We start from the raw sequence: 26,399 nt of genomic DNA on the forward strand, positions 1-26,399 counted from the left end.
GGCTATTTTTTGTCTTGTGATCAATTGCCTCACATAGCTGCCAGATTAAAACATTTATCTATAATTGTTTTCAAAAAAATGCCCCTTGGGAAGAGGCTATTTTAGCACTGTGCAGTTCTCAGTGAGGTCAAGGGCAAGGCTTTCAAGTGAAGTTTTTTAGGGACCCCACTAGACAGGTAAAACAATGACAGTTTGTTCTTTGGGAATGAGGCTTTAAGGAACTTCAGCTCCATTTTGTTCCCCTGGGATGTGGGCAATTTTTAAGGTTCTCATCAGGATGGAGAGCAGAGGTTGAGGACAAGTTAAAACAACAGAGCTCACTGTTCTTATAGAAATTAGTAATTTTTTCTTTAATACATGCTCTCCGGGTTGCTGCAAGCCCATTGGTTAAAATTTCCAAAGTTCTGAGAAAGTTGATTTTGACCATTTTTGCTAGTTGTTGTTGTTGTTGCTTTTACGGAAGGATGAATTTTCAGACGTCCTTCCTCTCTCATTTTCACTGATTCACCTGTAACAGGGCTTTAAAATCTCTAAAGTCTCAGGGCACCTGGGTGGCTCAGTTAACTGCCTGACTCTTGATTTCGGCTCAGGTCATGATCTTGCGGTCATGGGATCAAGCCCCATGTCAGGCTCTGCACGGGGCATGGAGCCTGCTTGGGATTCTCTCTCTCTCTCTTCCTCTGCCTCCCTTCACTCATACTCTTGTACTCTCTCTCTCAAAAAATAGAATAAAAAAATAAGAAATGAAATCTGTAAAGTCTCAATGATCACAGGCTAATTAAATACTTAATCATGGGAGATGATTAGAGGAAAGGAATAAAAATAGAAAATGTAATTCTTAGAGAAGCTCTCCCAGATGGAGAGATGAAGTTCAGCAAAGTGTTTCTATATTTAATGCTCTCAAAGTTAAGTTTAAGGTAACGGCTATTTTAAACCCCCTTTTTTCCATACAATTTAAATACAGGCTTTGGAGTCAGAACTGAGTTCAGATTCCATCTCTGCTTCTTGACTGGCTGGACAAACTGGGACAAATTATACAACCTCTCTGTACTTCAGTTTCCTCACTTGTAAAATGGGGTAATGATGTATCTATCACATAAGGTTATTGTGAGGTTTAAATGTGAAATGCTGATCACAGATGCCCCATAGCTCAATAGTATCGGTTGTGATGATTATCCTTATAATTTTGCAAAAGTACAGTGATGATTCTTGAGCAGAGTCAACCTAAAGGCAGATTTTCTTTTCTTTCTTCCTGTTTCCTTCACTTTATTTTTGCTGTAAAGAACTGAGAAGAAAATCTACTCAGCATTTTGGAATAAAAACTTGTGTCAAGCAGTGACAAAATGTTATTTATTCAACAAGCCTTCACTAAGTAACTAGTAAATAACAAGCACTCTGTCAGGCACAGGGACAAAAATGACAATAGAGTATGGTCCCTGCCCTCAGGGAGCTGGCAGTCCAGGAGATGGATAAGGAAACGGGATCATATGCCACCTAACAAAGGCTGTCATAGGAGAATACACATGGTGGGGGTATAGCTTTCACCATTTCCTCTTAGATTAATCCCTTTGTCTTTGGCCCCCAAACTGAGGAATTGGTCCTATTTTTGTCTTTAACCGGGTGTTTTAAACTGTGGAATTTTTTACATTTCTAGAGATAAAGGAAAAGCACCTAGAATTATAGAGGACACTAGAAACAGTATTTCCTACAGAGCCTGGGCTTCCTACCAGCATAGTCACTTCTAGGGTTTTCAGCCCAAAAAGTTCTTTGGCATATCTTGGCTTTGCTGTCCATGTAAAAAAAAAAAAAAAAAAAAAAAAAAAAAAAAATTTTTTTTTCTCTTTCTGTTCTCCACTTTATCGTCCAGAGAGCTGGGTAGTTCCCAAAGGAAGAGTGCTTTACAGAATGTAAGGGTGATTTATAGGCAAAGGCAGAAAATGATTAGTTTTAACCTTCCAGTTCCATACCCCCAAAATGAACATAAACTTTCGTGGTAGTCATTACTGGAAATGCAGATCATTTTAATTCCATTGCATTTTTCAGAATTATCAGTCGTAACCCTCTGTCAGCTGTTGAAGATTCCTATCTTTTTAAGTTGCCAGCATTAAAATATTTGTAAGTATTGCAACAATCTCATGGCTCATGAGATGATTTCTGATCTTTTTTGTTGTCATCAAAAGATTAAGTATTTTGCGTTTTGGGAAAAAGTCCTAATTTAAGTTTTAACTCGGTTATTGAAATAAGCATTATTAGCAAAGAAAAAACGTATATGGGCAAGATAGCCTGCAGAGGAAGGAATAGTATTGAAGAACACATAAGAGACATGGGACTTGCAGATGTAGGTAGAAATACCATTTATCTCAAAGTGGAAAGTGGAGTAAGGTGTATATTAAAAGAAAAAAAGACTAATCAAGAGAGGTGGATGCAATTGAGAATGAAAATGAGGATAAGAGTAAAAAGGATTGTACTGTTGAGCACCAAGGTGATTAATTTGATGATGCACATAAAATGTCTTCATTGGGAGTTTTCTGAAATTATTGTCCATAGCAAGAAAACTCTTGAGCTGACTTGACAAAGAAGCCAGAATTGAAGTAATCACATGTTGTTAAGTATCTTTTTAGGTACAGAATTTTTATCCTTGGGTTCAAATCACGCATGTTTGGGCTTTCTCCTTCAGAGACATGGGATCAACACAGGTGTCACTTACAACAGTTGAGAGCATCCTCATGATGACCCTTGAATTGGAAACACTGTAAGTTGATTTTTCTTATGTGTATTTTCACTTAGTTGTTGATTTAGATTTGTTTTATTGTTTTCTTAAGTCAGATTTATTGAGGTATAAAATTTACTCTTTTTTTTTTTTTAAAAATTTTTTTTTTTTTTGCAACGTTTATTTATTTTTGGGACAGAGAGAGACAGAGCATGAACGGGGGAGGGGCAGAGAGAGAGGGAGACACAGAATCGGAAACAGGCTCCAGGCTCCGAGCCATCAGCCCAGAGCCTGACGTGGGGCTCGAACTCACGGACCGCGAGATCGTGACCTGGCTGAAGTCGGACGCTTAACCGACTGCGCCACCCAGGCGCCCCTAAAATTTACTCTTTTTAAGCATACAGTTTGATGAGTTTTGACAAACGTGTAGTTATGTAAGCACCACCACATTTGAGACGTAGACCATTTCTGTCACCCCAAAAGGCCCCTATGTGCCTTTGCAGCCAATCCCCTTTTGTCACCACCAGCCCTGGCAACCACCAACCTAATTTTTGTCCCTATAGTTTTGCCTTTTCCACAGTGTCTTATAAATGAAATCATACAAGGGGCACCTGGGTGGCTCAGGCAGTTAAGCGTCCGACTTCAGCTCAGGTCATGATCTCGCGGTTCGTGAGTTCAAGTCCTGCATCGGACTCTGTCCTGACAGCTCAGAGCCTGGAGCCTGCTTCGGATTCTGTGTCTCCCTGTCTCTCTACCCCTTCCCCATTTGCCCTCCATCTCTCTCTCTCTCTCAAAAATAAATGAACATTTAAAAAAATAAATAAATGAAATCATACAGTATGCAGTCTTCTGTGATTGGTTCCTTTCAGCATAATCCTTTTGAGATTCATCCATGTGTTTTTTTAACTTTTTAACGTTTATTTATTTTTGAGAAACAGAGAGCATAAGCAGGAGAGGGGCAGAGAGAGAGAGAGAGAGAGAGAGAGAGAGAGAGAGAGAGAGACACAGAACCCGAAGCAGGCTCCAGGCTCTGTCAGCGTAGAGCCCAATATAGGGCATGAACCTGCGGAACATGAGATCACGGCCTGAGCCAAAGTCGGTCACTTATCTGACTGAGCCACCCAGGCACCCCAGAGACTCATCCATGTGTTTGCACATGTCAGTAGTTCATTTCCTTTTTATTGCCGAGTAGTATTGCAGTTGTGAGGATATACCAGTTTGTTTATGCGTTCATCAGTTAATGGGCATTTGAGTTGTTTCTAGCTTTTTGGCCTTTATGAATAAAGTTGCTTAAAACACTTACATGCAGGTCTTCGTATGAGCATATGTTTTCATTGGGGGAGGGGGGGAGGTGGTAAAATACCTAATGGCAGGATTGCTACATCATATGCTAAGTGTATATTTAACTGTTTAAGAAACTGCTTACCTGTTTTCTAAAGTGGATGTACCATTTTGCATTCCAGCCAGCAGTATATGAGATCTTCTATCTATCCTTTCTTCTAATGTCTTGATCTATTTTTCATAAGGTGAATGTTGGCCTTAAAATTGAGTTGGGAAGTAGTCCCCTCTCTTCAATTCTCTAGTACAGTTTGTGCAGAATTGGCATTGTGTTTTCCTTAAATGTTTGCTAGAATTCACCAGTGAAGCCATGTGGGCTTGAAGCTTTCTTTGTGAGAAAGTGTTAAACTACAGATTTTATTTTTGTAATAGTGCTACTTAAATTACATACTTATTTTTTGGAGTAGTTCATGTCTTTCGGGGAATCTATTTCATCTTGCAGTTGTTGACATAAAGTATTTTATAATATTCCCTTATTATCCTTTTAGTATCTGTAGAATTGTAGTGATGTCATTCCTCTCATTTTTGATATTGATAACTTGTGTCTTCTCTTGTCTTTTCTTGATAAATCTGGCCAGAAGTTTATCAGTTTTACTTATCTTCTCTAAAAAGTGCCTTTTCATTACACTGACTTCTCTATTTTTGTTTTCCTTTTTAAAAATTTCTGCTTTGATCTTTATCATTCCATTTTCTCTCCTTACTCAGTGATGAATTTCCTTTTCTTTTTCTAGTTTCTTAAAAGTGGACACTGGGGAAGATGAATACTATATGAGCAACATCCCACATGTTGACATGTGTTTTCAGTTTCAGTCGGTACAAAATAGTTTTTAATATCCATTTTGACTTATTTGACCAATAGGGTTCCTTAGGAGTGTATTGGTTAGTTTCTAAATATTTGGAGATTTTACAGATCTGTTAATTTGTTATTTAATTCCATTGTGGTCACAGAACAATATGTTGGATGACTGAAATCCTTTTAAATTTATTGAGGCTTGTTTTATAGCCAATGAATTCTGGTAATAGATGAGAATATGGTCTATTTTGATAAATATTATGTGCCCACTTGAAAAAAATATGTAGTCTGCTGATTTGGTGTGGAGTATTCTATAAATGTCAACTAGGTCAAGTAGGTTGGTAGTATTTTTCAAGCCTGATGTATCATTACTCATTTTCTATATATTTTTTCTGTCAATTATTGAGAGAGGGGATATTGAAATCTCCAACTATAATTGTGTACTTATGTGTCCCTCTTTCCTATTCTCCTTAATATATTTGGAAGTTCTATTATCAGATACATAAATTTTTAAGTTATGTCTTTTCTATTAGTTGACATTTCTATCACAATGGAATAACCTCATTTATCCCTGGTAATATCTTCGCTTTGAAATTGACTTTGTCCTATAGTAAATATAGCCACTCAAGGTTTCATTTCATTAGTGTTAGCAAAGCATAATTTCTTCCATATTTTTAACCTACTTATATCTTTGTATTGAAGATGAATCTTATAGACAGCATATAGTTGGCTTTTGCTTTTTTATCCAGTATGACAACTCTATCTTTTAATTAGGTGATTGCACCATTTATAGTTAATGTAATTATTTATAGGATTACATTTAAAGCTACTGTCTACTCTTTTCTATGTATCCCATCTGTTCTTTGTTTCTTTTTCTTTTTCTTTTTCTTCCTGCTCTTGGGTTGATTTAGTACGTTTTATTATTTTTTGGTGGGGGGATAAATAGTTACAACTCAGGTTTTGTTATTTTAGTAGCTGTTTAATGGTTTGTAGTGTTCATGTTTAACTTATCACAGTCTATCTTCAAATGATATGATATGATTTCATGAATAGTATAAGAACCTTATAATAAATAGTGTACTTCCATTGTTCCCCTCCTGACCTTTGTGCTGTTGTTTTCATACATTTTACTTTTAGCACACCATATTATTTTTTTTGTTTAAATAGTCAATTATCTTTTTTTATTTTTTTATTTTTGAGAGAGACAGAGTGCAAGTGGGGGAGGGGCAGAGAGAGAGGGAGACACAGAATCTGAAGCAGACTCCAGGCTCTGAACTGTAGACACAGAGCCTGATGTGGGGCCTGAAATCACAGACTATGAGATCATGACCTGAGCTGAAGTCAGATGCTTAACTGACTGAGCCACCCGGGTGCCCCTCAATTATCTCTTTTATTGAAGTATATATAGATCATGTAATATTAAATTAGTTTCAGGTGTACAACACAGTGATCTTTTATATACATTATGAAATGCTCACAACACAGTGATCCATTATATACATTATGAAATGCTCACCACAATAAGTATATTACAGTATTATTGACTATATTCCCTATGCTGTACTTTTCATCTGGTGACTTATTTATTTTATAACTGCAAGTTTGTACCTCTTAACCCTTTTCACTCATTTTGTCCATATCCCCAGTTTGTTCTCCATATTTACAAGTGTTTTCTCTTTTTTGTTGTTGTTTATTCATTCATTTGGTTTTTTGTTTATTTTTTGTTTATTTTTTACCTTGTTTTATTTTTATTTTTTAAAATTTACATCCAAATTAGTTAGCATATAGTGCAACAATGATTTCAGGAGTAGATTCCTTAGTGACCCTTACCCATTTAGCCCATCCCCCCTCCCACAACCCCTCCAGTAACCCAGTTTGTTTTCCATATTTATGAGTCTCTTCTGTTTTGTCCCCCTCCCTGTTTTTAGATTATTTTTGTTTCCCTTCCCTATGTTCATCTGTTTTGTCTCTGAAAGTCCTCATATGAGTGAAGTGATGTGATTTTTGTCTTTCACTGACTAATTTCACTTAGCATAATACCCTCCAGTTCCATCCATGTAGTTGCAAACGGCAAGATTTCATTCTTTTTGATTGCCAAGTAATACTCCATTGTATATATATACCACATCTTTCATCCATTCATCCATCAATGGACATTTGGGCTCTTTCCATACTTTGGCTATTGTTGATAGCGCTGCTATAAACATTGGGTGCATGTGCCCCTTCAAATCAGCATTTTTGTATCCTTTGGTTAAATGCCTAGTAGTACAATTGCTAGGTTGTAGGGTAGTTCTATTTTTAACTTTTTAAAAACCTCCATACTGTTTTCCAGAGTGGCTACAGCAGTTTGCATTCCCACCAGCAGTGCAGAAGGGTTCCCCTTTCTCCACATCTGTTGTTTCCTGAGTTATTAATTTTAGCCATTCTGACACATGTGAAGTGGTATATCATTGTGATTTTGATTTGTATTTCCTTGATGATGAGTGCTATTGAGCATCTTTTCATGTGTCTGTTAGCCTTCTGGATGTCTTCTTTGAAAAACTATCTATTCATGTCTTCTGCCCTTTTCTTAACTGGATTATGTATTTGATTTTTTTGGGTGTTGAGTCCTTTATATATTTTGGATACTAGCCCTTTATCAGATTATGTCATTTGCAAATATGTTCTCCCATTTCATCAGTTGCCTTTTAATTTTGTTGATTGTTTCCTTTGCTGTACAGCTTTTTATCTTTTTTTAACGGATGTTTATTTTTGAGAGAGAGAGCACAAGAGTGGGGTAGGGGCAGAGAGTGAGGGAGACAGAGGATCTGAGTAGGCTCCGCACTGTCAACAGAGAGTCAATGCGGAGCTCGAACTCACAAACCGCGAGATTATGACCTGAGCTGAAGTCAGAAGCTTAACCGACTGAGACACCCAGGTGCCCCAGAAGGTTTTTATCTTGATGAGGTCCCAATAATTCATTTAAAAAAATGTTTGTTTGTTTGTTTGTTTATGTTTATTTTTGAGAGAGAGAGACAGAGTGCAAGCAGGGGAGGGGCAGAGAGAGAGAGGGAGACACAGCATCTGAAACAGGCTCCAGGCTCCAAGCTGTCAGCACAGAGCCTGACACGGGGCTCAAACTCACGAACTGTAAGATCATGATCTGAGCCAAGTCAGATACTTAACCAACTGAGCCACCCAGGTGCCCCTATTAATTAATTAATTAATTCAGAACATGGACACACACATACATGTATGCATGGGGGGGAGCAGAGAGAGAGGGAGAGAGAGAATCTCAAGTGGAGAGAGAATCCTGATGCGGGGTTCAATCCACGACCCTGAGATCACGACCTGAGCCAACACCAAGAGTCAGGCATTCAACCCGCTAAGCCACCCAGGCACTCCTCAGTAGTTCATTTGTACTTCTGTTTCCCTTGCCTCTGGAGACATGTCTAGTAAGAAGTTGCTTTAGCTGAGATCAAAGAGGTTTCTGCCTGTGTTCTCCTCTAGGATTTGGATGGTTTCCTGTCTCACATTTAGATCTTTCATCCATTTTGAATTTATTTTTGTGTATGGTGTAAAAAAGTGGTTTAGTTTCATTCTTCTGCATGTTACGGTCCAGTTTTCCCAACACCATTTATTGCGAAGACTATCTTTTTTCCATTGGATATTCTGCTTTATCGAAGATTAGCTGACCATATATTTGTGGCTCCATTTCTCGGTTCTCTATTCTATTCTATTGATCTATGTGTCTGTTTTTGTGCAGTACCATACTGTCTTGATGAGTACAGCTTTGTAATACAGTTTGAAGTCCAGAATCAAGATGCCTCCAGCTTTGTTTGTTTTACCCCAACATTATAATTCGGGTTCTTTTCTTGTTCCATCCAAATTTTAGAATTGTTTGTTCTAGCTCTGTGAAAAATACTGGTGTTTGATAGGGATTGAATTGAATGTGTAGTTTGCTTTGAGTAGTATAGACATTTTAACAATATTTGTTCTTCCAATCCTTGAGCATGGGATGTTTTTCCATTTCTTTCTGTCTTCTTCAATTTATTTTCATAAGCGTTCTATTGTTTTCAGCATACAGATCTTTTACCTCTGATTAGGTTTATTCCTAGGTATCTTATGGGTTTTGGTGTATTTTTTTTTAAATTTTAGAGACAGAGTGTAGAAGTTGGGGAGAGAGTGAGAGGAGAGAGAGAGAGAGAGAGAGAGAGAGAGAGAGAGAGAGAGTCTTAAGAGAATCTTAATCTAATCCATGCTGAGCGTGGAGCCTGACACAGGGCTCGATCTCACGACCCTGAGATCCTGAGCCGAAATCAAGAGTAGGATGCTTCATTGACTTAGCCCATCCAGGCACCCCTTGTTTGTTTGTTTTTTTCTGAGATTCTACATATAAGTGAAATCATATAGTGAAATGATATACATACATATAGTGAAGTGAAATCATAACCTATATAGTTACCAGTTCTAATGTTCTTCATTCCTTTGTGTGGATCCACATTTCCGTCTGCTATCCTTTTCCTTCTGCTTAAAAATACTTTCTTTAGGGGCACCTGGGTGGCTCAGTCAGTTAAGCATCCAACTCTTGATTGTGGCTCAGGTCATAGTCTCACAGTTTGTGAGCTCAAGTCCCGCGTTGGGCTTTGCTTGGGATTCTCTGTCTCCTCAGTGCTCTTTCCCCCTTGCACACGCATACTGCACGTGCCCTCTCTCTCTGTCTCTCAAATAAACATTTAAAAAAATACTTCCTTTGGCATTTCTATAGTGTAAGCCTGCTAATGATGAATTCTTCCAGCTCTTGTATGTCTCAGATAGTCTTTATCTTGCTTTTATTTTTGAAAGCTTTGGGTATAGAATTCTAGCTTGATAGCTATTTGGTCCCCCTCTCCTTTTCACTGCTTGAAAGATGCTGCCCCACCGAGTTCTGGCTTACATTATTTCCAACAAGAAATATGTTGTCATTGTTATATCTTTGTTGCTCTGTATGTCGTGTGTGGTTTTGTTCCTTTGGCTGCTTTTAAGATTTGCTCTTTATCGCTGGCTTTGACCAGTTCGATTATGATGTGCCGTGGTGTAGTTTTATCCGTGTTTAATGGATTAAACTAAACATGTAGTTTAATCCATGCTGTGCTCAGAGTTCATTGACCTTCCTGGATTTGTGAGTTTATAGGGTTTACTTATTTGGAAATGTGGGGGCTATTATTTTTTCAAATTTTTTTTATATCTCCTCTCCTTCGTGGACTCTAAGTATACATATATTAGGCCACTTGAAGTTGTTGCACAATTCATTGAGTTAAGTAGAGGCATGGGGTTTTTTCCACATGTGAAATACTGTTATAATAACTTTTTTAAATGTCCTTGTCTGCTAATTGTAGCATTTGTGTAGATTATGGATTAGTTTTTGATTGATTGCTTTAAAAAAAAAATTTAACATTTATTTATTTTTAAGACACAGAGAGTGATCAGGGAAGGGGTAGAGAGAGAGGAAGATAAATCTGAAGCAGGTTCCAGACTCCGAGCTCTCAGCACAGAGCCTGATGTGGGGCTCAAACCCATGAACCACGAGATTATGACCTGAGCCAAAGCTGATTGCTTTTTATCCTCAGTATGGGCCATATTTCAGATTTATTCAAACTCTTAGAAGTCTACCCTCTTTCTGTGTGCTCTCCACCCAAAGTGAGACTTTGGCTTGGAAGCAGTTACCTGTGTATTAAACTACCGATCCGTGTCACCCAGTTCTAATCTCTATCTCATTCTAAGGATACCATACCCCATACCATCCTTACCTTTCTGTTGGGCACCTCTGTCCTTCTATCTGGGTATTTATAATATTCAAGAGCAGCAGTTGGCCAACTGGTCCCTACCCAACCATCCAGGCCATGTGCCTCAAGAATTCCTTTTTGCACAGCCCTGTGATGACTTTGGCCCGCCTCTTCTACCTACTCAAGTAACTCCTTTACCACTAATTTAATTCTCTGTGTTTCCATTTATAGGATATTACCTAGCCGTATGGCCTGCTGTCTCTGCCAATTTAAAAATACTATTGACGTTGTCTGTAAGACAGTCAAGCTACATTGTGACAGTGCATGTCTGACAAATGGCACACGTTGTGGTAAGTCCTAATTGCCTGATGATAAATTTGTAAATTTTTATTTTATTTGTGGTTTAACTTTTATTTTTAATCAACAATGATAATTTTTTTTAATATTTATTCATTCTTGAGAGAGAGAGCCTTCACGTGCGTGAGCTGGGAGGGGGCAGAGAGTGAGTGAGGGGGACAGAGAATCCGAAGCAGGCTCTACACTGACAGCAGCAAGCCCCATGCGGGGCTGAACTGTGATATCATGACCTGAGCCAAAGTCGGATGCTTAACTGACTGGGCCACCCAGGCACCCTAACAATGGTAAATTTTTAAACTAATGATGTCATTGCATTATTTTTACTCATTCGGAGTTCAGATCCCTAAATTTCTAAGAACTATTCCTTTGTTAAAAGTCAGATTCTCAGTTACATTATTAAGTCAACTACCCCAAAATGAAAACCTGTTCACATAGTGCATCACAGTTTATAAGCTGATTTTACGTGCGTTAGGTCTCAGGTGCCCTTTGTCTTATAGGACAGGTGGAGATACCTTTTTGTTTATTTTGTTGTTTTTAACAAGTGTGTAAGAGTACCAGTGATGCTGATTTCTGAAAAAGTTTTATTTGGAGCCTCTGTGTTTCTGTTCCCTAACCAGAAGCTGCTACCCAACCGTTCTAACGGATGAGAGGGCTCTTCTATTCTTGGGCTGTCCAACTCTTGTTCTGAATCTTAAGCTTTTCTATCCCAAACACAGGTGCTTTTAGGTATTTTTCTGTTCTTAGGTTTTATTGGCACTAACTTGGTGACTTCCAAAATGTGCTTTTGCACCTGGATAGCTTGAATATGGGTCCCTGTCAATGGTCTAGGGCACAGCATAAATTACACTTTGCTACTTCTTTTTTTTTTTTTTCAACGTTTTTTATTTATTTTTGGGACAGAGAGAGACAGAGCATGAACAGGGGAGGGGCAGAGAGAGAGGGAGACACAGAATCGGAAACAGGCTCCAGGCTCTGAGCCATCAGCCCAGAGCCCGACGCGGGGCTCGAACTCACGGACCGCGAGATCGTGACCTGGCTGAAGTCGGACGCTTAACCGACTGCGCCACCCAGGCGCCCCACACTTTGCTACTTCTATAAGCAGTGTTGCTTATTTTCCAAAACAATGTTTTGCCAATTATCTTACTCCCTTCTCCCTTAGAGGTGGGCAGAATAGGCATTTTTTTTTTTTTTAATCTCCTTTGACAGGCGAGGAAAAATGAGATCAGAGGTGCCTTAGCCTAGCACTCAAGTCTCCTCTCCCGTTTTGGGCGCTCCGCCAGCCCGCTGCTCCTCCTCTCTCGTGACCTTTATAACCTCCTCCTCTGACTCTCACCAGCACCGCTAAAAATACGTTTAATTCTTCTGGAAAACCCCAGCTGCACAGTGCTGTTCAGTGTACACAAGCTGTACGCTTGACCTTCATGTAGTTGGAAGCTCTGGATGGTTCTCTCAGTAAAGCTAGAAATCTGGAAATGAAAGGAAATGAAAGCAAAGTAGGCATTTGACCAAAGTTTCTTTATCCCTTCTGCATTTTAAAACCTCAAGTATCATTCCGTTGATTTTTTTGAACGCCCCACAGTGGCATCTCTCTCATACCTGGAAAATCTCTTAACCTATACCCCACATCTCTGCCCAAGTTTAAGCAAAGAACCAGGGTGGACTTAGCGGGTCTCGTTTTTAGTTTTTTCTCTCTAGAGCTTATGTTACGGGAGGTGCGATATAGGGGAGCAGGGACCAAACAAAGGAATTGGTGGGTGGGCGGAGAGGGCGTGTCCAGATGAGGACCTGCTAGTGACGGGTGTTGTCCCGTGCCTATGTGATGGTAGCAAGAACTCAAGCCCACTGAAGACATAGAAGGAGAAAGACTCGTGCTCCCTCTGCCCCCGAAGCAGGACAGGGTGGGGTATGTGAATGCCAGGAGTCGCACTAGAGCTGCACACAGTTTAGCCGAGTATCTTCCAGCCTTGGCTTTTCTTGAGGCCTGGGCAATCGGCCCTTAGGGACCAATGGAATAACTCTAAATATAGTTATTCACACTATGGAATGTTCTGAGGAAATAGCTACTTTTTCAAAAAGCATCTTTTTCTCCTTTCGTTGTTGCCAATCGTAGGTCCAAGTTTGAGTTCGTCTCCTCTCTAAATGGCGCTCAAGTATTTGCCGATTCTTAATTTGCTTGACTGGGATGTATGACTGTGCATTGACAAAGAGCTGTGCTATCAGTCGTTCATTATCAAAACTCATCTCTTCTTCTTCTTCGACAGATCAGGAAGTATACCTAAGGAATGCAGAAGGATCATTCATGAAGGTATTGAAAGCTCGAAAGAAGAGTGCCAGCACGGAGCTGACTATTGAGCCAGAGAAGGCATCCTCAGACATAGATCGTGTCAGTTTGTCAGCCTTTATGAATGAGCAGCTAGACTTCAATGACAAAAGTGATGTCATCAGTGCACTGAATTACATATCGCCTTATTTCTCGGAGGGCAATCTAGAAGACGTAGAATCGACGCTGTTACCGTTCATTAAATTTCTGTTTTCAAATGTGCAAGAGGGAGACAAGCCCGTGGGTCACTCGATGAACGACACAGGGGACCCTTCTCTTAAACCTGGATCCAACAACTCAACTTACAAGAATAAACTGAGAAAACTCTACTTTCTGGAAAATTTGTTAGATGCAGAAATTCAGGAAAAAATTGATGAGGTGAAAAAGAAAGAAAAAACAGCCATGCTTATACATTCCAGCCTTTTAGGTCCCAAGTTTAAACGTCAAATCTTTCCAAAGAAATTGGAAACTGCCCAACCGCAGGAGAAGAGCCTAGACAAGGTTGAGAGTGTGGGGAAAAAGTTCCTGAGAGTGAACAAGGTCATCAAGGGCCCAAAGGGCATACGGAAAAGGCACTTAAAAGAACTGAGACGTCAGAACATCCAGAGGAAACAGAACGCCCAGCCATCTGTGGAGAACATGGCCAAAGAAACAAGACTCAGGAGACCATCCCCAGGGGAGCTTCACGTGGCGCACAGGCCCAGCAAATTAGTGGGAAGCTCCTTCAATACAGAGCCTTCGTTCATAGATGAGCACAAGGCAGCGGTCTCTTCTTTCGTGAAGCAATACATTTTGGACAGGCCTTCTGCCACCCCCGCTCCCAAGGAGAGAAGCCTCAGGAGAGCATCCCCAGCGGAGCTTCACGTGGCGCACAGGCCCAGCAAATTAGTGGGAAGCTCCTTCAACACAGAGCCTTCGTTCATAGATGAGCACAAGGCAGTGGTCTCTTCTTTCCTGAAGCAATACTCTTTGGGCAGGCCTTCTGCCACCCCCGCTCCAAAATCCCCACCTGACGTGAAAAAAAAATCAAAAGACTTCATGTACAGCATTTTTCTTTTAGAAGATGCAAATGCTAGAGTTAGAAATATGAAGGCTTTTGGGCCAGCCTCACACCCCAGAAAAACACACCGCTTTCATAAAAGTCGCTCCAATGTGATCCACAGAACACCCAAGGCCAAACTGAATCGAAAGTCCAGAAAGGAAAGTTCACTCAGTAATAGACAGCTGCTTGCAAAGAGGCCTCCATCCTCTGCAGTCAGGAGCCTCATAAATTCCCCTTCACGAGAGGATTTTTCATCTCCGGGAGAACTGAGTCCTCAGAAAAATCCTTTTCCAGAATTATTTGCTCCTTCAGGAACTTACAGAGAAAACACTACTGTGGAGAACACTACTGCCCAAAATGTTTCTGAAGAAAATATTTCTACAGGAAACACTACTGTGCCAGAACAAACCCTCCCTGAATTCACAAACCGTAAGAATCTTTCCACTGCTAATTCTACTGTTACTGCAGACAACTCTACGCCGACCGTTAAACAAACCAATGATACACAATGGGAATACCACAATGCGGGCACTGGCTTGCCCCCAAAAGCCACAGGCTTCACTGTGTCAAAGCTCTCGTCCTCAGGTGATCTGTTTGAAATTCAGTTAAACCAGCAGCTACAGTCCCTCATCCCCAACAATGACGTGAGAAGCCTCATTTCTCATGTTATCCGGACTTTGAAAATGGACTGCTCCGAGACCCACATGCAGCTGGCCTGTGCCAAGCTCATCTCCAGAACAGGCCTCCTGATGAAGCTTCTCAGCGAGCAGCAAGAAGTAAAGGTGTCCAAGGCAGAGTGGGATACGGACCAATGGGAAAATGAGAACTATATCAGTGAGAGCACAGAAGTCCAGAGTGAACAGAGAGGGCAGGAGTCAAGGGAGGTGAGGATAAATCCCAAAATGTGGGGTCTCGACATTTAGGTGGTTTAGGACATGGACCCAAGCACAAGGACCAGGGGCTCCTAGTCCGGGTCTTGTCTTGGCCACATAATTTTGCCTAAGGCAATGATCTGCCACTTTGCTCATTCAGGAAACAGTGCCGCTGTTCCCAGAGTAGACAAAAAGAGGACCTAACATACAAGATACATAAATTCTTGAAGAAAATCCTAATGATTAAGATTACATATCACATTAGATTTGGTATATTCCTTAAGAACCTATAAACGATTCATCGGAAAGAATGGGGTTTTAGAGTCGTTAAAGAATAGTTAACTTTCATCCTATCTCTGTTTTCTAAAAACATTGTTCTTTCCCTTTTTTTAGCTCACAAAAGAAGTTCCAGGCTATGGCTATAACAACAAACTCATCTTGGCAATATCTGTGACTGTAGTAGTGATGATTTTGATCATAGTTTTCTGTCTCATTGAGGTAAGGACAACAATTAATTCAGATTCCCAGACTATATTCCTTCTTTATAATAGATTCAGAACCCACAAACTGAAAATCAAAGCCACTTTCCCACCTATCACGACCTGATATCCCTCTTCAGTCTGGAGGAAGGAGATAGGCTTTGTCCTTTCATTGCAAAGTATATTCCAGGGATTTTAAAAGGAACCCCACTGCCGGGAGACATCTGTGGATTGTAACCAAGATAACAAGCCATTAGCTTGTTCTGAGACATTAGGTCTAAGAAGGCCACAGTTGACACGATAGTAAAATTTCTTCAACTCAAAAAAATTATGTCGATTCGATGCACTCACCAGTCATCCTCCTCCTACCACTGATTTCTTTCCTCGTTGGCTAAAATGATGAGAGAGAAATAGTCTTCACCTTCATGGAGCTATCAGTCATCTCGGAAGAAAGGGCATGGCTTAGAGATAAAAGTGTCATCTTGTTGATTAATTAGATGTACCTACAGCTCTCTCCTCCACTTCGCAAGGCATTGTGTAGACAGGTTCAGTTAAAACCCTGCAGCTAAAATCCTGCATCAGGCTACTCAAAGCTTGTCATAATTACAGTTGCCTATTCCTGGAGCTTGCCTGTTTACCTTTTATTCAATTATGTATGAATTGAATATATATTCAATATATTTATTCAAATATACATATGCTTATTATATATATATGTATATATATATATATATATATATATATATATATATATATATATATTGCCATCTGTCATGGCAACCCTCCATTTCAGCCAAAGCAGCCCCCCACCATCCCGTAGTCAGACCATGCCCATTCCTACTTTTGTTGGTGACTTTGCCCACTTGAAATTCCTTTATTTCACTCTGCTGGTGGAAGTCCCATGAGCCTTCAAAAGCCAACTCGAGTTCATCTTTCTTCACAAAGCCTTCCCCGAATACTGTAATACTCCTGGACCTAGTCCTTCTGTGAGATTGTCACCATTTCTTAGGGTCTACAGTGACGCATTCCCCTCCCCTGATAACAAAAATATGCTAAACAGTTTGTTAAAAGGCAGCTCCTCAAGAGAGAAATATCAAGGTCATGGATCAGAGCAGAGATATGTAAGGCTTCCTGGTCTCTCAGACTCGAGTAAAACCTGACTGGATGTATTAACTGCTAAGGAGAAACATGTCTGTCTTCTGGAGGGTTGGTCAGTAGTAAAGGCATAGAAATGGTGGGAAGAGACCAACATGGGCAGTGCCCACCTAGCCTTGCCTAAGAGTAGAGATGGCACCTCAGGCAGCAGATGAGAGTCAGGCCCACCAGCCGGGCTGTGCCCGCGGGGCAGATGGATGGATCTAGCTACCTCAGTCCTTTCCATTAAACACTGGATTCAGCTAATTACTTTTCTTCCACTTCTCTTCTCACCAAATAGCCTTCTGATTATACTTCAGCGTGCCACAGAGGCCTGTCTCCACAGGAGGTAATGCCCAATCATGTAGACACAGATGCCCTATCTATGGAACGGATGTTTTCCTTATTGTCAAGTCTTGACCTGACATTCTGATTTTGATCAATCCTGTGACATTGGTGAGGTGATATTGCCTCCATGTAGAAAGAAGTGCGTTCTCTCTTGATGAGATCAGAGTCTGATTTCTCAGCCTAAGAGCCTAGGAACTAGCGTGGGGTCAGCTTACCATGACCTCTGGGAAGAGAAATCATTGGCCATTGTCCAGTCAGTACTCTGCATCTTGAGGTGGCCTGCAGCCTTTTGCTTTTGGGGAAGTTCTATAAACTCCTATTGCTGTTTTAAATTCCTATGTGGTTTAACCTTGTGTGTATATTTTTTTATGTGGTTTCATTATTTCCTCTCCCTACTTAGATGATACACTTTTTGAGGTCAGAGACCATGCAGTTTTTTTCCTGTAGTGGACAATAATGATGTTCAAAGGAAGAGATGAGGCATTGTGTCAATTTCACAAGGAGGAATAATGCAACCTAATATTTATGTGAAGTAGCCTACAGAGTCCAGCAATAGACAGATCCGTGGGTGACTAGGACTTTTGAAATGTTACCTTTTAGAGGCGCCTGGGTGGCTCAGTTGGTTAAGCGTCCTACTTTGGCTCAGGTCATAATTTCATGGTTCAGGAGTTCGAGCCCTGTGTTGGGCTCTGTGCTGACAGCTCAGAACCTGGAGCCTGCTCTGGATTCTGTGTGTGTCTCTCTCTCTCTTTGCCCCTCTCTCACTCTTACTCTCTCTCTCTGTCACTCTCAAAAATAAATAAACATTGAAATGTTACCTTTTAGTATTCAAATCAGTGGACGAAAATAAATAAATGGTAGTAGAACAACTGCTTAATTATTTGGGAGGAAAATAACAACAGATCCCTATTTCTCACCTTAAAAAAACATATTTCAGTCAATGTAAAAAAAGAGAAACAAGAACCCGCCCAAGTATTAGAAGAAAATAGAATCAATACTTTTATGATCTTGTGGTGAGAAAAAGCTTTGTGACCTGATACCACATGCAGAAACATTTGATAGATTTGATCGTCTTGTCTGATTTATGCTTGGAATAAACCAGACATCTGATTTAATCCCCACAGTCCTGTGAGGATGATATCACCATCCTTCTTTCATACATAGAAGGGGATCAGCTTAAGGCCCCTGTGGCAAAACCCAAAGCAGAACCCAGCTGTGCCTGCAGTCAGCCTGTCTCCTATCCCACGGTTCCGTCTCCTTCACGATAAAAACACTGACAAATATTTGAAACATTGAAATTCAGTGAAAGCCCTTGAAAGGATGAATATATCTCATATGAAGAGAGTTTTATAAATCAACAGGAAGAGGACAAACAATCCAGGGGATCAAGGGGGCAAGGACTACGATGAACAGGAGGGTGTGGACAGTCCGTCACCATATCTACCTCATGGCTTATGGGACATGGGTCTTGTTAACAAGGCCTTTTCGCCTCATGGTATAAAAACAGTCTCTGATATTTTCTTCTGTACTCTTATAATATTTGTTGTGATTTATTTATTTTTAATCTGTATGGAATCTGTGTGGTGTTTTGGTACGGTCGAGGTAGGGGATCTAACTTTTTTCCCTTACGTAAAGATCCAGTTACTTTAAAATCTTTTATTGAATGGTTCATTCTTTCTTCATGGATCTAAAATACTATTTTTATCTGGACTCTATTCTATCAATCTGGTTTTCTTTTCCTGTATCAGTATCACGCTACATACTTAACTGCAGTTGCTCCGTAAGAACGTATTTTAATGTCTGCTCTGTGATCTTCTTTTTCATACAGTTTGTAGCTATGCTTGCACATTTTCTCTACCAAATGTCAGCTGGCCAGTTTTTGTTTAAAAAACTGTCTTGGGATTTGAATGGGATTGCCTTGACTTTGTAGGTTAATTTGAAGGGAACTGACATCTTTACACTATTCTGGGAAAATAGTGTCTCACATCATGTATTCCTTTCTTCTTAATGTCCTTCAGAAGAGCTTTAGTGTTTTCATCTCATAGGTCTTACCCATTCTTTGCTAAGTTTATTCCTAGGTACTTTATGCCTTTTTATTGATCATTGTAAATGGGATAATTCTTCCGTTTTTTGATTAATTATTTATGGAACATAGGAAAGTCATTGAGGTTTACATGTTGATCTCTTGATTTTATATCTAGCCATCTTACTGAATTCTCATATTTCTTCCAATAAAATTTTAGTTGATTCTCTTGGGCCTTTCAGTTTGTCTGTAATTTCGTATGCAAATACGTCTTAGTTCTTCCTTTCCACGACTCCATTTTTTCCCAGTGCATCAGTTAGGACCTCCTCAACACCAATGAATAGAAGCAGTGATAACACACATCCTACTCTTGTCCTTGACTTTAAAACAGTGCTGCTGTTTAGGTTTCTGGTAGACACTTTTCTTTTCCTCCTCCCAAGAATTTTTATTAGGAATTATCTGTCGAATGTTATCTGAGACAGTCAGTAAAACGTATTACCAGCTGCACACAAGTTAGGTGTTATTGAAGAGTCAAAGGACTATTAAACAAATTCCTGTCCTAGGAAAAGTTATCATCTCACTGGGTAGAGAAGACCTAAAATGCAAAGGAATGAATAAAGATTTGGAGGGAGTGGTTATTGTGATGGGTAACTGTGATCATGTTTTCTTCCAAAACAGATTTGTTATCATAGAGCAGCAGCCAAGGAAGGTAAAGAAGGAAGCTCAAGGTAAATATTAGTCTGGCAATCGTTACAGTAGAATTTTAGAACTAGATTTTCAAACTCATCTATTTCAATCCCCTTGTTTTACAGCCAGGAAATCACCAAAGGCAGAAAGAATACATATTTGGCCTAATGCTTTACCTGGATCCAGCAAAGTTAGCTGCCCAGCCAAACCCGAGTTAGAATGGGACTGGCACAGAGCACCTGCTCACTAGACCTTTAAAGAAAGATCGTGGGGGGACGGGGGTGGAAATGTTCAGACCCGTTGCTGCTGGCGGTGGGCATCGGGCCTGGCCACAGACCTTCTCAGAGGCTCTGGAGAAGGGATAGGGAGGGCCAAAAGTCGTGGGGTGAAGGGGCTAGTCTTCAAGCATGATGGAAGGTGGAATACATGAGTCCGTCTATAGAGGGAGGGGGAAACTTCCTTCTTCCTCCTTCTGGTTTTCGAGGCCCCGCTCTCCATTCCCTTTATCCAGACCCAATAGAATTTGAACTGGGAGAGACCTTAGATAATCATTTATCTCTTCCTTTTATAATAATGAGATGGAGAAGGAGAAAAGGAAGATGTCTTGCCGGACGGTTGTATCACTAGTACCACTAGAACCAGAAAGAAGATGGTTCCTTTCCAGTTGGGCACGTCTCTGACTACACTGTTCTTGGGCTGTGAACTGCATTTTATGTCACAACTCAGTGCACACATACCGTATAGACATAAGTCCCTTCTAAAACAAACTTACCATACACTCTGATTCTTTCTGTTCTGTTTTTTTTAAGTTTATTATTTATTTGGTGGGGGGGTGGTGGAGCAGAGAGAGAGAGAGAGAGAATCCCAAGCAGGTTCTACACTATCAGCACAGAGCCAGACACAGGGCTCAATGTCACAATCTGTGAGATCATCACTTGAGGCAAAATCAAGACTTGGGCTGCTCACCTGACTGAGCCACCCAGGTACCCCCTATTCCGTTTGTATGCAAAAAGAGTATTTTGTGTTTTAGCGCTAGCCGTGTGTTTTAAGGTGATTTCACGACCCACTCCCTCATCTGCCTGCAGTGTGACAGTCAGTGAGCTAGATAACTGCTGGTTGGACTCAGGCATTCACTCGGTGCGATTCATCTCGTAAGGTAAAGCAGCTAGGAAAATGGAAACACCTCCCCACCCGCCAGCAAATGATGCCTGGGAGGCTAAGCCTGGCGGGGACGGATGTAAAATGCTTCTGGAGAGAGTTAGGTGCTTCTGCCGTGTGGTCACCCAGTTTGTTGACTGCACAAGGGCACTTGGCCAAGGGCCAGAAGGGGAGCAGGGTGAAAATCCTGCCTATACTTCATGTCAAGTTACATACAAAGGTCTCCCAGGGACACTGTGGGGCCATTATGGACAGACACAGGACAATTCTGAGAGCCCAGCATGTATGGAATTATTTCTGAGATCCCAGGTCTGTGTTGATTTTGCTTGCTAATAAGACTGGAGAAATACATTGTGAGAGGCATGGAAAATGGTACGAATCACTAATTGTCTGTGTGTGTGTTTCCTTCAAGGGGCTTCTTTGGATCTCTGCTGTGTAAGAGCTGTTCAAAGGAAAGTGACAGTCAGGTAAATCTGAGGAGGATAAAGTACCGTGGCTGGAGAAGGCAGGGGAAACGGACCTAACATTGTCCTTTCTGTTTTCTAGGAGGGCTTTTTCTGTAGAAGGCGGCCACTTTGGCTTAGGGACTTGTACAGACCTCTCAATGCCACACGCAAGAAAAACATGGCACAGAAGCTATACGACAAGGATTATTCTTATAAGGATGAGGTTTTCCATATGGAACTAGGGTACGTGATTGGGGAAGATTTTCTCTAAAATGGGGAAATTATGAAGAGTCGAATTGTTCCTTTCGAGAGTCAAAGCCTTGGCATTCTTCTCCTTTTCCCAGGGAGGCTGGCAAAGCCACAGCAGAGAAGGCCACAGATTCCACTACTGAAGAGCTGGGTGACGAGAGTGAGACACTATGTGAGGTTGTCACAGAGTGAACGCCGTCCTGCCTCAGGCCACCTACAAAGTTTACTTTCCGATACTCGCTTCTCAGCATTGCTTATAAAATACTTTTTCTTCTCATATTGAAATGTATAAATCCATAACCAATTCTAGCCACGTGGTAAGGAACTAAAACGTAAACAGTTCAGAATTTATCTACAGACAACAGGGGCCACGGGCGAGAGAAGCAGGACTGAAGCCAGAGTCCCTCGTGGTAGCCAGGATTTCCGCAAGACACAAATGGGCAAAGTAGGGTGAATGGGGCGTCTTTCCCTCATTTCCCTGATACAGTCAGTCTCTGGAAACCGGACAACGTATCTTTAAGGGGCTTAGACTATTAAGTTCATTCACAGCTTATTCTGGTGCTCTCTCCCCTGGCTCACCAAATACCAGTTACTCACAACGCGCTTGACCCCCTGCCTGTAGAGGATCATCTCTTTCTGGCCCCTCCGTGAGGTCTTTGGGGTTGCCAGAGTATTTGGATCGCTGAGCCTACCTCCACTGTCGGGCTGAGGCCTGTCTGTCTTCCCAAGAGCTCAAACTCAGACACAAAATGTGTAGCGGGAAGCAGGGTGTTCCTCAACCTTACAAGCTAGTAGACAATTCCCATTGGGTTTTTGTGTTTGTTTTCTTTAAAAAAAAAAAGTCCCCACCCTCAGAGAGCTAGCAGGGAGATGCTGGAGGGTTAGAGTAAAGAATGTGTGAGAGCAGTAATCACCCAGGACTGCCCTGCTCAGGCCTTTATTTCAGAAAACTTATTGGTGGGGGCACTTCCTGTTCACCTGTACCACACTAGCCTCTGCTGACCCCACTGAGGGTCGGATGCGTGCGGCTGGGCTCTCTCCAGTTCAGCCCAGCACCGCACCTACCACTGCTTTCCTACCCAGCTCGGATCAGGGCTGCACGATTCCAAGAGATAATGCAGCACAACGTGCAGAAGCCGCAAACATCCCTCCACTTCTGCAGAGGAGGGCGTTAACCAGTCACATTTGGGATGTTGGGAGGAGTCGGGGTGCCTGGGTGGCTCCGTCCGTTGAGCATCCGACTTTGGCTCAGGTCATGACCTCATGGTGTGGGAGTTTGAGCCCTGCATTGGGCTCTCTGCTGTCAGCACAGAGCCCACTTCAGATCCTCCGTCTCCCTTTCTCTCTGTCCCTCCCCCCAGCTCACACACTGTCTCTCAAAAATAGATAAACATTAAAAATAATGAAGTCATCTATACTTTCTGAGTAAATGAATGACAGATTTTAGAAAAAGGACGTCAGAGTCAAAATACAGTAGTGAATAAAAGAAATCCTGAATGAACAAGGTTTGATCATCTCTTTTCTTAATGTCTGTTTATTTTGAAAGAGAGCAAGGGGGGAGGGGCAGAGAGAGAGGGAGAGAAAGAGCCCCAAGCGGGCTCCGTGCTCAGTGTGGAACCCGATGCGAGGGACTCGATCTTACGACCGTGAGATCACAGCCTGAGCTGAAATCAAGAGTCGGATGCTTAACCGACTGAGCCACCCAGGCGCCCCTGACAATCTCTTTACATGCCCCCAAATAAATGCTGGTGGCTTAGCAATAGGTGATGGAATATGGCACCAACCGCTGGCCACCAACAGAGTCCCCCGAGGGGACAGTAGGACTGGGGCACAGCCCAGCAGATTTGGCAGGGTTGGTAGGAACGGTTCCAAGCGGAGTGATTGGCCCATCAGTGCCTCTTCGGCTCTATTAGTTTGCTGCTGCTGGGCAAGGACACCTGTTCTCCGGGTGCCTGCTCCCGTTCCCCCAGCGTTTTAGTGAGAATGGCCCCCAAGTGTCTGTCTCGGTGTGGTGACTTCAGTGAGCCAACAAATAACTGTGTTGAAAGCACAAGACTAGAGAGTAACAGTAATCGGAAGCAGCGGCAGCAGCTAGTTCACTATTTGCTTACTTGGTGTCAAGGCCTGGGTTGGGCGTGTTGCAGTCTTAATTTCGCCCAACAGTCCGTGAAAACATACTTTATTATCCCCATCTGGCAGATAAGGGGACAGGGCTTAAAGGATGTAGGTAACCTGTTCAGGTGCCCAAAGCCGCAAATCCAAAACTGCCAGGTAGGGGTTTAATCCAGGCCTGTTAACTCCAAAGCCTGCTGACGGTTATACTGCCCTGCTGCAGGGTGCAGGGGTACAGAGACGTCTAAGCCATGGTTACCATCAAAGAATCAATAATTAGAACGATGAGGATGGTGGCAGCTACTGTTTGTTGAGCACCTGCTTTGAGCCAGGCGCAGTACCAGGCCCTGTAGTCACTCTTAGGTCACAAGGGCAGAAACTCCTCATGCCAGCCCAAACTCCTTAATGAGCTGGGTGGAGCGGGGGCTGGTGGTGACTTTTTGAATAAGAGAGGTGGACACAGAGACAGAGCTGACGAGAAACCAAGAAGACCCATCTGTGCATAGTTGGGCTTCCCAAAGTGTGGGCCGGGATTCCAGGCAACTCCATTCTCCTGTTTTGGAATATTTCCATTAGCGCAAATGTGGTTCATAGAGTGAAGCTTAGAAAATGTTGTTTCTATAACACTACCTCAAATTTGCACAATACTTATTAGTCTCAAATGCTACCCTGCCATATTTCTTTTAATTTTTTTTTTTAATTTTTTTTTTCAACGTTTATTTATTTTTGGGACAGAGAGAGACAGAGCATGAACGGGGGAGGGGCAGAGAGAGGGAGACACAGAATCGGAAACAGGCTCCAGGCTCTGAGCCATCAGCCCAGAGCCCGACGCGGGGCTCGAACTCACGGACCGCGAGATCGTGACCTGGCTGAAGTCGGACGCCCAACCGACTGCGCCACCCAGGCGCCCCTCTTTTAATTTTTTTAATGTTTATTTTTGAGAGAGAGAGAGAGCGTGCGGGCAGAGAGAGAGGGAGACACAGAATGTGAAGCAGGCTCCAGGCTCTGAGCTGTCAGCACAGAGCCCGACGCGGGGCTCGAACCCATGAACCACGAGATTATGACCCTCTCTGCCACTCCTCCACTCGCACTCTATGTCTCTGTCTCTTGCTCTCTCCAAAATAAACATTTAAAAAAATTTTTTTAAAACAACAATAAGCATTTATTCCTCAAAAAACATCTTTTTTAATGTTTATTTTGAAGAGAGAACAAGAGAGAGAGTACAAGCAGGGGAGGGGCAGAGAGGGAGACATAGGATCTGAAGCAGGCTCCAGGCTCTGAGCTGTCAGCACAGAGCCCAATGCGGGGCCCGAAGCCATGAATGGTGAGACCATGACCTGAGCCAAAGTCAGACGCTCAACCAACTGAGCCACCCAGGCTCCCCATTCCTCAAAAGTTTTGAGTCAAAATTTCGGGAATAGCTTGGGCACTTCTGCCTCTGGGTCTTTGGTGAGATTCTCAAGATACCACAGGGCTGCAGTCATCTGAAGGCTTGACTGAGTCGGAAGGGTCCACTTCCAAGGTGGTTCACTCACTTAACATGGCTGTCAAGGGGGTTGGAGGGAGGCCTCAGATCCTTGCCATATGAGCCTGCCCACATGCTGTTTGACTGAATGTCCTCACAGCATGATGGCTGGGTACCTCCAGAGTGAGTGAGCTGAGAAAGAGAGACAGAAATGACAGAAGGTAGCCTTCCTATGACCTCACCTCAGACGGCACAGAGCAGCATTTAGCAGTGACTTAGTCACTAAATCCAGTTCCCATTCAAGGGGTGGGAATTTAGACCCCACCTTTTAAAGAGAGGAGTCGGGGTGCCTGGGTGGCTCAGTTGGTTAAGCGTCTGGCTTCAACTCAGGTCACCATCTCGCGGTCCATGAGTTCGAGCCCTGCGTCAGGCTCTGGGCTGATGGCTCAGAGCCTGGAGCCTGCTTCGGATTCTGTGTCGCCCTCTCTCTCTGCCCCTCCCCCATTCATGTTCTGTCTCTGTCTCAAAAATAAATAAACGTTAAAAAAAAAATAAAAATAAAGAGAGAAGAGTCAAAGAATTTGTGAACATATTTTATTTTTTATTTTTTTCCAGCACTCATTCAGTAGATCTTTTTTTTTTTCAATATATGAAATTTATTGTCAAATTGGTTTCCATACAACACCCAGTGCTCATCCCAAAAGGTGCCCTCCTCGATACCCATCACCCACCCTCCCCTCCCTCCCATTCCTCTTCTGCTCCTGGTCACCCCCTATGTGGCCATCTTTCCATCATTCATCTTTCGAAGCCAAGTTCAAACAGCAGCCCTCCCCGAGAAGCCCCTCCCAACATTCTATATTCCTTCCACAATTATTAACTGAGCACTTACTATGTACCGGGAACTGTTTTAGGGGCTGGGGACAGAGACATCAACAAAGCCCCTTCCTTCACAGTGTTCGCATTCTAGGGGGAGAGGCGAGTCCCAAACACACACACAAACATATGAAGCACTTCCTGGTGGTGATAAATGTTATGCAGCAGAATAAAGCCAGGGGAGTGAGAGGTAACCTTGTCCTTGAAGGGGAAGTCAAGGAATACCTCTCTGAGGCGGTGACATTGAGC

The 26,399-nt window shown here is 42.1% G+C and overlaps 1 protein-coding gene and 1 long non-coding RNA gene across 2 annotated transcripts in view; both read left to right on the forward strand.

The window, feature by feature from the left end:
- Positions 1–19,907, forward strand: part of LOC147571192 (uncharacterized) — a 42,311-nt gene extending 22,404 nt beyond the window's left edge. The window contains exons 6-11 of the mRNA XM_086696546.1: positions 2,044–2,115; positions 2,678–2,752; positions 10,817–10,935; positions 13,204–15,188; positions 15,570–15,674; positions 19,839–19,907. Coding sequence (XP_086552672.1) covers positions 2,044–2,115; positions 2,678–2,752; positions 10,817–10,935; positions 13,204–15,188; positions 15,570–15,674; positions 19,839–19,892 — 2,410 coding nt within the window. The 3' untranslated portion in view covers positions 19,893–19,907. The remainder of the gene's footprint in view (positions 1–2,043; positions 2,116–2,677; positions 2,753–10,816; positions 10,936–13,203; positions 15,189–15,569; positions 15,675–19,838) is intronic.
- Positions 19,908–21,576: 1,669 nt separating this feature from the next.
- LOC147571195 (uncharacterized) lies at positions 21,577–23,219 on the forward strand. The gene is made up of 2 exons (XR_015247628.1): positions 21,577–21,694; positions 21,796–23,219. It is a non-coding gene; the product is annotated as an uncharacterized LOC147571195 (long non-coding RNA).
- Positions 23,220–26,399: the final 3,180 nt, after the last annotated feature.

This window comes from Puma concolor, unplaced genomic scaffold (genome assembly GCF_028749965.1).
Source record: "Puma concolor isolate L17-30 unplaced genomic scaffold, mPumCon1.1.hap2 unalloc_scaffold_46, whole genome shotgun sequence".
Classification (NCBI taxonomy): Eukaryota; Metazoa; Chordata; class Mammalia; order Carnivora; family Felidae; genus Puma; species Puma concolor.